Source organism: Phalaenopsis equestris, unplaced genomic scaffold (assembly GCF_001263595.1).
Source record: "Phalaenopsis equestris unplaced genomic scaffold, ASM126359v1 Scaffold000012, whole genome shotgun sequence".
Taxonomy (NCBI): domain Eukaryota; kingdom Viridiplantae; phylum Streptophyta; class Magnoliopsida; order Asparagales; family Orchidaceae; genus Phalaenopsis; species Phalaenopsis equestris.
Window position 1 is genome coordinate 396,849 of NW_018164454.1, and position 12,689 is coordinate 409,537.

Below are 12,689 nucleotides of genomic sequence, written 5' to 3' on the forward strand. Positions count from 1 at the left end.
GGGGGGTGGGTGGCGGCCAGCTGCCGTCGAAGGGCGATTGGGGGGGGCAACGAGCGAAATTTTGCGGGTAGCACTTTACAGTGTAATTAAAATTCAATTAAATTGGTCAAATTCTAAATTCACCCAAAATGAACTAAAGAGTGAACTTTAAATTCATTGAAACTTTATATTATACTTGTTCATACCAAACACATAATTTTCTTAAATCCCTGTAAATGAATTACAATACACCAAAAATCCTTCCAGCCAAACAACCCCTTAGTTCTGATATCATTAAGACACTTACGTACTCAGAAAATATCATTTGAGTAAAGTGATCACTATAGGCCATTTGATGGAATGGTCCGAATTTATGAATTTCCACGTAAAAACTTCTATTAGCTTCTTTGTCAATTTCTTTTTACATGTATATGTGCCGGATTTTCGTACAACACCAAAATGTTAATATACACTTGATCGCCAGGAATTTACTAGCACACAATAATCCTGAGATCGGTTTCTAGTCAATTTAGAATAAAGGCTATGGTTTGGGTTTTGCGAAGCTAGGTTAGGGAAGAACCTATGGATGGTTTAAGGAATGAAAATTGAAATTAATATTGATGTGTAAGAAAAGCTAGAAGTATCTCTAGGAACGAGCTAGGGTTCAAGTAAGAGATATGGCTCCATCAGTTTCAAATGAAAGATTGAGAATGACTAACTCGATATTAACTTGAAGAGCAACTTAAACCAAACCCAAACATTATGCAATATGCAGTAAGAACACAACATTCTCCAATCTCTCACTTAATTGATTTATCATTTAGCATTCTCATTCATCCATTCACACGATTAAATATACACATCATCGTACTAGTTCATTAAAGTTACAAATGAGAATGAAATATTATGCATTTACATCATCACACACAAAAGAACAACTACAATTCCATACAAAACATGCAGTTAATATACTACCAATAATTGGTTAATATCCTTCACTTGAAGTACTTACAAAGAGTCTAGCCGATTGGCTGACCAACGCCATGATGGTGATTGATATCAACCAAAGCCAACCTCAAAACCAATCCGCAAGGGTCTAGCCAAATTGCCTCTTGACCGTTTGCCCCAAATTTAGCTGATCAACCTAGTTGTGGGATGGCAAGCAAAATTTTGCTTATTGAAAATTTTGGTTGTTACAATAGGTAATATGAATAGAATTTGTTCAAAAGATGCATAGAACATGTTTAGAATGTTTACTACTTCAGAAACTTCGGTAGGACCTAGTGACAAAATGAGAATTTCTAAGCTGAATGACAACCAGGATTCGTAAAGCTAATGTTGATATTGATTATTATTTTTAATAGTCCGCTTATAATCTTTTAGTTGATTAAAGTAATATTCAATCATTCGTAAGTTTTTGGTTCAGTTATTTGGGCTTATTTACTCTTTTCTCTTTTAAAGAAATTTTTTTCTGAAGAACCCATAGAGGAAACTACCTGGCATCAACCTTCTTGAACTTTTGTTAGTCACGCAATGCCTTGCAACCAAGTTCTCCATAGCTTATATCATGTGTCCATGTATGCTCAACAAGAATTCTTGTTGAAACGTAAATTTAATCCTTGTTTGTTCAATTTTTTTGGCCATCCTAGATGCATAACTGATCTTTTTTTTTTTTTTTTTCTATTTTGCTTCTCTAAGCCATTGAGGATAGAATAGGCATTTTTCTTCCCCCGGGTTTCGTAAAATGGCATGGCTATGAATAAAGTTTGATAAGTCCTAAACTTATTCGTTACGTGCAATGATAGGAAATTGACGGATGCATATATCGCTCACTTTTCTTATAATTCATGTAAGCATGCTATAATGCTTGACTATATATGGATACCTATGGAATTTATAGAATTTTTAAAATGAAAGGGCAATAATTTTGTGCCATCCACTGTGACGGAACTATAAAATTCTACCAGATTATCACCCCTCGCATGCTTGGGGGAGAAGGGATCTAATGCTGATGAAAATTAAAAATATGATAACTTACTTGAATACACGGCAGACGAAAATTGTTGATTTATGATTATAAGATTCAAATCTAGTTGTTTCAATATAAATGTTGACCTTTGGTTTATCCCCAGCATCTGTTTCAAGTTGTGGTTGTGGTTCTGATTTTCATGCCTTCATTAACAATTTGAAGAAGCTCAGAGATGAGTTAAATTACATTTAGGGCTTCATTTGGCAGAAACAATACTTAAGTGAACATCTGATTAATTTTATTCAGGTAAAGTTCTTATTTGAAACCTAATTAATTCTTGGTAAACCTTAAAGTACCATAGCGACCCTATTGGAGAGACACTTCTTGTTTGGCTCTTTATTTTTCTCTTTTCTTCTCTGCAAGGGTTATAATATTTAGTCTTCCTCTTCTGTTGATCCTTTTTTCCTTTATTTTCCTTTTTTTTATAATGTGGTGGCCATCTTATTTTGCAACTCCTTACGTGCATCAAGTATTCATTTTTACATTTAGTTCCTTATTTACAGCTGTTTCACAACAGAAATTTTAGAAGGATTTGATGTTCAGAGAACCAATGGCTTCGCCGACACTGTTAGGAGATACGGATTTTTTTCACTATCAATAAAGCAGTACTACAGTGCACAATTTCCAAATCAGATTGGCGGAGGTCAAGGAGTTTGTCCTATGTTTAATGAATTTATTAAAAGGTGTCAAGACCTTGAGAAGATTACAGTTACTGATGTATTTTCCCTCCAACTGATGCAGGTGATTATCCTTTTTTGTCTATGTTGAACAGAAAGCTTATTCCCAGTATGTTTTTTTTGGTAGAATTATTTACATACCACTCAATTCTTATGTATTTACATATCTAACACCTAAAATTCAGTTGTTACATACATACCACCTTACCTATGCTTGAAAAAGTGGTATTTTTCATGTGATATGAATGATTTGGGTGATATAAATTTAAAAAGTTAAATTTTGGTGTTAAATATGTAAATGCAAAAGGCTCAAGTAGTATATATGTGAATATCCTTTTTTTTAGTTATTTTTTTCACGGTGTGGTTTCTTTGGTGGTCGCTTTGGTTTCAAGTTGGTAACTTTCTTTTTCTCACATTCGCATGCATGCTTTATATGATCATCAGTGAAGGCTTATTATTTCCTATTTATTTATGGTTTCTTTGATACCAATCATTGCAGATTCCCCAAGTAACAGAGGAGATTGCTCTAGCTGTTATAGACCTATATCCGACTGTCTTATCCTTGGCTCGTGCATACTCTTTACTTGTGGGTATTCTTCCTAGTTACCTTCGTTCTTGTTTGTTTTTTGGAAGATTTGCATAATTACCACTTAATTCCTATGCGTAACACCTATCATGAAAAGGTGTATTTCAATTTTTTTAAACTTACAATGGTGAAATTTTTGATGTGATATGAAAGATTTGGGAGGTATAAATGTCAAAACTAAAATTCAGGTGTTGGATGTGTAATTAGATAGGAATTGGGTGGTGTATGTAAAATGCCCTCTTTTTTTTTAACTTGATGTGTAATCTTATTAGCGTAGAATCATAGAGCACGAAGGATTGTCTTCCAGAGAACTTTTCATTGTATATTTATAGGAACATTTCCAATATTTTCTCTTTTTGTTAACAACCCTCATGCTAACTTGTGCATCTTCTGAAGGAGGGTAATATACGTGCTCAGGAAGAAATGTTGAAGAATCAGAGCAAAACTATTAGCAGCGTTGCAAGCAAGAACATCTTCAAGCTGGTTTGGGGTTCTTGATCTGGCACTGGTGCTTGTCATTATCTTTTGTGCGTCTGATTGCTCAGGAATAACTGTTGAAAAATGAGAGCAAAATTATAAGCAGCGGTGCGTGCAACGACATCTTAAGCTGGTTTTGAGATCCTTGATGCTTTCGATTGGGCAGTGGTGCTTGCCATTATCTGAATGCTAGTATGAAGATAGAACAGGTAAGTATAATTTGAATTCTATGCTAATATTGTTATAACGTAAGCACACCACTAAGAGTCGGCGTAGCTGTCATTCTGATTACTCTTATGTAGACTATATAAAAAGAACAACTTTCATTATTTTCATTTAAACAAAAGGTGATTTTTGATTTTATTGAAGGGGCCTCTTGATAAAAAAAAAAAAAAGAAAAAAATAATGAACTCTCTTTGTTGCTATGCTGAGAAATGCTTCTTTCATGCACTGAGACATATTTTAATAAACCCAAAGTTTATGGAATGGGATCGTCTTCATTTAAATGATAATTGGAGGGTTACATTATTAAAATCCGATCATGTAGTTCATTTTGGATGGTTGGGATTACTTTCTTAATACTATGGTGGCTTTCTTGTAAGTGATGAGCTACAATTTATCCTTGTTGCGGTGACCAGTCAAGGGTAGACGGGGGCATTTCCCTTAAATTACACAACTTAATCCCATTTTGGTGAAGATTAAATAGTGATGGGTTAGGATGTCACCGTTAAGTGATGTGCTAAAAGTTATTATGATAAGTAGGGATATGTCATTTTTTTTAGGATCCTAAAATTTTTAATACTATAAGTGCTTATGCTTCTCAAGTAGGTTTAGATATAGGTTCTATAGATAAATTCCGAAATGACCTAGAAGACTTAATACAAATGATACCTCTTGATGAAAGAATTTATATTTGAGGAGATTTAAATGAACATGTTGGTAGAGTGATAGAAAATTTTAGAAATATTCATGATGGCTACAGTTTTGGAGTGATTAATGAAAAAGGTAGAGTCATATTAGATTTTGCTTCAGCGTTTGATTTTGTCATTGCTAATACTTTATTCAAGAAATGAGATGATCCTATTATTATTTATAAGAATGGATCTAATAAAGCACAAATTGATTATTTTCTTATGAAAAGAAAAGATCTTCGACAATGTAGATTATAAGGTCATTCCAAGTGAGGATTTAAGTACTCAATATCGATTATTAGTTCTAGCTTTTAAGATAAAGAGTTCTAAAATAAATAATACTAGGAATCATTATCTTAGGATTAGATGGGGACACCTAAATTATTTAAATGAGTAGACTTCAAGATTTCAAGATTTGAGATGTTCATGAAGAAACAATTTATTTGGGATAAAGTAACAAATACGATTAAACAAGTGACAAAATATGTACTAAGAGAATCAAAAGAAAAAAAATTTATAAATAAAAATAATCGGTAGTAGAATAATAATGTGCAACAAAAGCTAAAATATAAGAAGTTTTTTTTTTATAAAAATTAGTTTAAATATAAAAACTTAGAAAACTGGAAAAAAAATATAAAATGACTAGTAAGGAGTTTAAGAAAACAATCTTGGACACTAAAAATTCTATTTTTAGTGTTTTTTATAATATATTAGATACTAAAAAGGGTGAAAAAAAAAATATATAAACTAGTTAAACAAAGAGAAAAGAAAAGTAAAGATTTAACTCAAGTAAAGTATATTAAAGATGAAAATAAAAAATTGCTTTTCTTAGAAAAAGATATTTAATATAGGTGAGTGAGTTATTTTGAACTTTTTAATGATTATGAAAATACGATCAACCTTAGTGATCTTAATATCGTTAATTAGAGTAAACTGTTTCATTTTTACCGTCACATTAGTAAAAAATAAAAAATTGAGGCCTTAAAGAAAATCAAGGGTGGAAAGTTTATAGCACTTGTTGATATCCAATTGAAGTGTGAAAATATATAGGAGATTTGAGAGTTTTTTGGCTTACTACACTCTTTAGTATTTTTTAAAATACTAAAAAGATGCATGAGTGGAGGAACAATATTTTGGTCTCTATTTTTAAGAATAAAGGAGATGCATAAAAGTGTGCAAATTATAGAGGAATTAGGTTTATATGTTATACTTTAAAATTATGGGAGAGGGTAATTGAACATAAGCTAATGTGTATTACAAAGATTCTTTATACAATTTGGATTTTATGTCAGGCAGGTCTACTATAGAAGCTAGACATTTATTGAGAGGTTTGATGGAGATGTTTAGAGAGAATAGGGGGGATTTACATATGATTTTTATTGATTTAGAAAATGCTTACGATAAGGTTCCAAGAGATACCCTTTGGAAAGTTCTAGAGAAGAATGGTGTTCATATGACTTATATTCAAGTCATTAAAGATATGTACACTAGAGCTGTTACTTGTGTTCAAACAGGAGGATTGACCAAATATTTTCCTATTTCAGTTGAATTACATCATGACCAAATATTTTCCTATTTCAGTTGAATTACATCATGACCAAATATTTTCCTATTTCAGTTGAATTACATCATGACCAAATATTTTCCTATTTCAGTTGAATTACATCATGGATTGACTTTAAGCCCATATCCTTTTGCTTTAGTTATGGATGCTATTACCAGACATTTACAGGAGGATGTACCTTGATTTATGTTTTTCGCTAATGATATCCTTCTCGTAGATAAGATTAGAGAAAGCTCAGAAAAAAATTGAATTATGGAGGTCTACACTGGAGTCTAAAGGCCTTTGTTTGAGTAGAACTAAAACTGAATATATGGAATGTAATTTTAGTAGTAATAGCTCTAGTTGAGAGTTGTAACTATGGGTGAGCAAATTATTAAAAGGTGTGAATGCTTAAGATATCTCAGGTCTATTGTTCAAAGTGATGCTGATATAGATGGGGATGTTATTAGTAGAATTCAAGTTGGTTGCTTGAAGTGGATGAATGCTTCGAGACCTATTATGTGATAGAAAAGCACTGCTTAGACTGAAAGAAAAATTTTATAAGATGGTGGTGAGACCTACAATGCTCTATAGCGCTAAATGTTTGCCTTTTAATGAGAAACATAAAACTAAGTTGAGTGGCTTTGCACTTAGAGACAAAATACGAAATGAATATATCCGTGATAGTGTTGGTGTAGCTCCAATGGCGGGCAAATATAGAGAGTCTTCTTAGATGGTTTGATCACATTAAACATCGACCATCTGATGATTCGTTAAGGAGAGTAGATGTTTTAGATTCGACTTATGTTAATATAGGCAGAGATAGCCCTAGAAAGACTTGGGCATATTGTATAAAAAATGATCTTAAATTATTAGAATTAAATGAAAATTTGACATTTAATAGGACGCAATGGAGAGAAAGGATTTATGTAGCCGACCCCACTTAGTGGGATAAAGGTTTGTTGTTGTTATTTTTGGGTTGGGTTTTCCTCTCCCTTGTACTCATCCCCTATGATGGGGGAGTGTGAGGGCCACATGAGTGAATTGAAAAAAAATGATAAAATTAAATTTAAAATTAACCTAATAGTGCTCAGCTATAGCCCCTCCCCATTCACAGCTTCGCTCTATCTCAATAATGTGCTCTCTCTCTTTGTACCCCATGCCAATGCAATCACATCTTATGTACCACATGCCTAGCTTTATTAGGAAAAAAAAAGATTACAACTCAACACAAAAAATATAACTAATTTGATATAAAATATTTTGTTAGTTAAGATTGACTTAAATATATTCTTTTAGGTAAACATCCATCTGAAGTTTATATTGTCCCTTTAGAAAAAATAACCCATTGCTTCCAATAAGATTCTTTTGGTTATGTTGAGACAATGACAACCTGGGATGACCGAATCATGAGATCTTGATTGGGTTTGTCATTATTTTCCTACCATCCAAAGTATGATAATGTTTTCAAATTTAAACTCAATTGCTGTTATGATATGTTGAGCAAATCAACGCCTTAACAATTAGCCTTAATCAAAAGTTATTTTTATTTATTGAGAGGGCCAATTAATTATTAGGGTAAGGCTTGCACATATTTATGTATATGGGAAATCTTGAACCAAATCAAGAAGTCCTCTTAAAATGAGGGGGATTTGCTTAAGCAGTGTCTTATTTTAAATTTAATACTTTTTGAAAATTTGACTAGGAGCACACAGAAACTTATGTGAAACTGATCCGTGAATTTTTGAAGCCCAAATAAACTGGAAAGGTTAGGAATAAGAATGATGGATAAACTATTATTGGTGAGAAAATACACAATTGTTGAGGTTAATAAGGCGATTTAAATTAATTTATTGATGAATCATGAATGTGATTATAGCTTATGCTCCTCAAGTTGAATTAAAGATAATTAAAAAATCAATTTGATTCTGAGATAGGTTATCTGTTTACAATTTGCACTTGATGAATGAATGATAATTATTAGAGTTAGTTTAAATTGTCATATATGTTGTAATTGGCTGAGCTTTGAAAGGATTCATGGTGGTTATTTAATTTGAAATAAAAATATATTAAAGATTTGTATATTTAATTTCTCAATAGCTTATGATCTTGTAATAGTGAGCATAACTTATGAAACAAGAACATTTGGTTCAAGATGCATTTAGGAAAATTGAAAATCTTACATTGAGAAATTGTTGATAAAGATGTTTAAGAAATAAATTAGTTTGAAATGCCATAATAAATAATATTAATAAGTACTTATAGATTAATCCAAAAAAAAAAAAAACAAGTAGAGTTAGACCCGCAAAATATACATGAAGATAAGGCTTTAGGTCCAGGTAAGTTATTTATTGAGATTTGGGAAGCTTAAGCTTCAAGTGACATTATAGTAATTTAGCTTATAAATCTTTTCAATAGAATTTTGAAGAGTAAGAATTTCTAAATAGAGTTTGATGTTCAAGACTGCTAATTGTTGAGGAGACAAAAATTTGTCATATAGTGAGGTTATGGGAATGCACGGTACAACTTAGGCTTAAGAAATTCATTCAAGTTCCTATAAATATTTTTATTTTCATGTCATGAGATAAATTATGAAAGTGATTTTTATGTTAAGATAACATAGTTACATGTATGAAGACAAAAAATTGATTTTCATATGATTTTTTATTGATTTTGAGATGTTAAATGACCGAATATCATGATAACTGATTTGATATGCTTGCTTATAGGATTAAATGCTATCAAAGATATGTTTAAAGTTAATTAAGATATGCACAATGGAGCATTGGTTGATATTAGAAGTTGTAGAGTCACCTTATCTTTAATTAACATTGATTTATGGCAATAATTAATATTGAGTTTATTTCTTTTTGTATTGGTAATGAATATACTTATTGAGTACATTCAAAATAGGTGTATGATTTTTGCAAATTGTATTCTTCTATTAACTGATTAGCATAGTTTATTCTTTATAATATGATATTATCCTAATTAGTTTGATATCCACACAAGTAAACTCTTAGAGCGATGGCACAAAAGTTTCAAAAAGATTGGCCTTAAATTAGTACTATGAATATAGAGTATAAATCTTTAATTTTAGTGGATTTGATGTTATTATTTATCACTGTATATTACCAAAGTGATACCTGGATATAATTGGTTTACATATTTTGGATCTATTATGTATCTTTGTTTAATGATTGAAATAAAGAAATGTTTTAGGAGATTTGTGTGAAGAGAGATATACTAGAGGATTAAATGTTGCCATTGTTGGTCAAAATGATTTTAGAAGATTGTGTTTAGCACCCTGGACAATACTCAACATGAGCAAATGCTAAATATGAATCCATACTAACCCCAAATAGTTGGGATAATGATGAATCCTACTCATCCATAACTGAGAAGAAGCAATCCATTATGAATCTATCTTGAACATGTAATAGTTCTTCTGGTTTGAATCTGCAAGAAAAATTTTAAAACACGAAGTACGCTCAATTTTTGTTTGACATAAAATTCGCTCGACATGATGCTATTTCACTTAAATTTTGAATTTCACTCTAGACGAAATGGATTTTAAGTTTGCCCCATTGTTGCGCAAATATAATTCGACTCGATTTGAAATCTGGCCTGAAATGAGAATATATATATATATGATTGTAATGAACTTAAAGCAAAACAGCAGTTGATCCATCTAATCTTCTTCAGCTGCTTTGAATAGCTCCCTCCATTTTTCCGGGTCATTTCCAGGCCCTTCTCCCTGCATTTTTATTACTGAAATTATTTAGCAACCATTAATATACTCATTATTAACTTTTTACCAATTATGTATATATATTGTAATTTATTGGGATTTCTATGATAATACATTGGTACCTCGATTGAATTAATCTCATATATTTGTCCCTGAGTGAACTCTATGTCCAGCGCCTGTATGCATGCTTCTGCCACTACAATTCTGCTAGCCTCACCAACAAGTTTATCTCCTGAAAATAGAAATGAGAAATAATATCAAGTTGAAATATAAACAAAAAAAATTAAAATTAAAAGGGCATATGAGAAATAATAACTATGCAAGCTTTAGTTCGGTTCCATAGTCATAAATGTTTGAATAATTGAAGTATTTAGCATTAAATGTTAGAAATATTGCCTAAGAATTATGAAAGAATTAGGCATGGAACATTAAAAATTGATGCTCTTTGTTTAGCTTGGTTCAATTTAATCTGCTTTGAGCTCCACCATTTAATTTTAGGGGCATTTGCATGGATATCACTCAATTTTTATGTATTTACATATATAACACCTGAAATTTTATTTTTACACTAATACCACCCAAATCTTTCATGTCACATAAAAATGTAATTATTTTAACTTCTAAAAAGTGGAATATGTTAGGTGGCATATAGATAAAAGTTGAAGCAGTTGTAGATATATAATTATGTAAATCTTTCTTGTGAAATCTTTTTTGTGAGCGTGTTATTCCACATTATTCAGGTGTTATTGTGGTGACATTCATATGTTATTGTGTTTCAAGAATATTCCTAGTGTTATAATAACACAATAATATATCAATATCACCACAATAACACCTGAATAACGCACAATAACACAATAACACAGGAGAAATATTCTCATGTGTTACCGGGCCAGATCACACGAAAGTGCGCACGTTTCTTTGAAGTACCACAATAACACCTGAATAACGCACAATAACACAAAAGGAATATTCTCATGTGTTACCGGGTCAGATCACACGAAAGCGCGCGCGCAGTGTTAAAAATGGTGAAGTCCACTTGACACGTGGCTCCGGACTCCGAACGTAGCTCTATGTTAGGAGTCTTGATATAATATTTTTCCAATTTTAAAAAGTTTAGGTGTTAGATATGTAAATATGTAGGAATTGTGTTATGTAAGCAAAACTTCCTTATTCTTTCTAGCCAAAATTATTAGAACAAAATAAAATTATATTAATCGTAAAATCATGTAATATACATTAAAAAAATAGATTAATATTATTAAAATTGCCAATCAATTAAATGAATCACTTTATAATTTATTCAAATTATAGATTAAATGTATGATTTAAGTCTTCCGTTCGGGGCAGCTTATAAGTGCCGGCGGCGTTCCGTACAGTTTGGTTCGTGCGTTTCGCCAGTTTATCCAAAATGGCGTTTGAGTTTTTACACTAAGTGAAGGCCGTGAGTCGAACCCTACGGCCCGCCTGCGGGCTGCGTTTCAAGGTAAACAGCTTATCCTGAAACGCACAAGCTGCCCCAAACGCACCCTTAATACCTTTTCCAATAACCACAGCACGACGTTTCCCTGCCGTTGCCTGAAGCACTGTATTAAGATCATATGAAGTGTAAGGCCCATCAGTCAGCCTTCCAGCTCTGTAAGAAGCAAATGAAATTATCATTCAGCAAATTTAGTAGGGCCAATATGCATATATGTTTCAACAAAATGATGAAATTATAAAATGAAATATAGGTATTTACATTCCACATATAAATACCCTTGTTCATACACATATTCAAGTTAAGAAAATGAAAATATGAAACATTAGATATTGTTAGATAAGTAAATAAAAAAGAATTGTGTGATGTGTATGTAAATTTACCCATGAAATGTGGGGAAAAAAATTCAAAATGAAAACCTAATGATGGTGAAGGGAAGGCCGGAGTCTCGAATGAAATCCTCCCCCATCTTCTTGAACTTTAGAACGCCAAATAAATTCATGATACTGTAAGAAAATAGGAGGAAAAGAAAAGAGAGGATAATCATACACATAACACTCAAAATATTACTATTTATAATTTTCTCAAATTCACATATTTATGCATGTCACGAACAAATCATTAAGAATATGATAAAACTGAAATATACGAATTGATGTTTTATTATGAATTTTCATATTTGAAACGAAAGTCGTGCAACAATGGTTTGTAATTAGTAATGTTCTTCCAGTTTCGCTGGATGTAAATACCCTAAAAAAAGCGATTCTTCGATCAAGGCAGAGAAAAATAAAAACGATGAGATCAAGTGTATTGCAGTCGTTGTCCGGACGCAACACCGTCCGGACAACGTAAGCAAAAACCGCTCCTAAAAAAATCATGAGAAATGATTAAAAACTGATATTTAAATCATCATCAGCATCACTATCTTTTGCTTACTATTTCTTTATATGGATGGGATTTAACGTCTATTTAATGTATGGGATTAAAACAGAATTATGATTATAATTATAAAGTTTGCCATGCATTTTTTTATCAGGAGCAAATTTACCTCCATGGGAGTTCATGGAATTTTGTGACACCTACAGATGAGACCAGAACAATTCTCTTTAATGTTGGAGGCAAGGCTGATGCCAGATTCCGCACCCCATCCCAATCTTCAAAAATCAAATTATTTTCATATATTCAGTTAAAAATTATTAATTTCTATAGCTTTAACACATTAATGATATATATACATATATATATATATATATATA

General features: G+C 31.6%; 2 protein-coding genes across 6 annotated transcripts in view; one reads left to right on the forward strand and one right to left on the reverse strand.

Annotated features, from left to right (window-relative positions):
- Positions 1 to 4,116, forward strand: part of LOC110018342 (crossover junction endonuclease MUS81) — a 61,314-nt gene extending 57,198 nt beyond the window's left edge. For 3 of the 4 annotated variants that reach the window (XM_020715623.1, XM_020715624.1, XM_020715626.1), the window contains 3 exons: positions 2,512 to 2,749; positions 3,185 to 3,271; positions 3,668 to 4,116. In XM_020715623.1, coding sequence (XP_020571282.1) covers positions 2,512 to 2,749; positions 3,185 to 3,271; positions 3,668 to 3,769 — 427 coding nt within the window. In that variant the 3' untranslated portion in view covers positions 3,770 to 4,116. The remainder of the gene's footprint in view (positions 1 to 2,511; positions 2,750 to 3,184; positions 3,272 to 3,667) is intronic. The other variant, XM_020715625.1, reaches the window with a different exon arrangement.
- A 5,467-nt stretch (positions 4,117 to 9,583) lies between these two features.
- Positions 9,584 to 12,689, reverse strand: part of LOC110018340 (uncharacterized protein At5g02240) — a 29,063-nt gene continuing 25,957 nt past the window's right edge. The window contains exons 5-9 of one of the 2 annotated variants that reach the window (XM_020715621.1): positions 12,482 to 12,587; positions 11,853 to 11,939; positions 11,492 to 11,589; positions 10,076 to 10,185; positions 9,593 to 9,959 (exon numbers count right to left, since the gene is read on the reverse strand). In XM_020715621.1, coding sequence (XP_020571280.1) covers positions 9,894 to 9,959; positions 10,076 to 10,185; positions 11,492 to 11,589; positions 11,853 to 11,939; positions 12,482 to 12,587 — 467 coding nt within the window. In that variant the 3' untranslated portion in view covers positions 9,593 to 9,893. Of the gene's footprint in view, positions 9,960 to 10,075; positions 10,186 to 11,491; positions 11,590 to 11,852; positions 11,940 to 12,481; positions 12,588 to 12,689 lie in introns of both variants that reach the window. The other variant, XM_020715622.1, reaches the window with a different exon arrangement.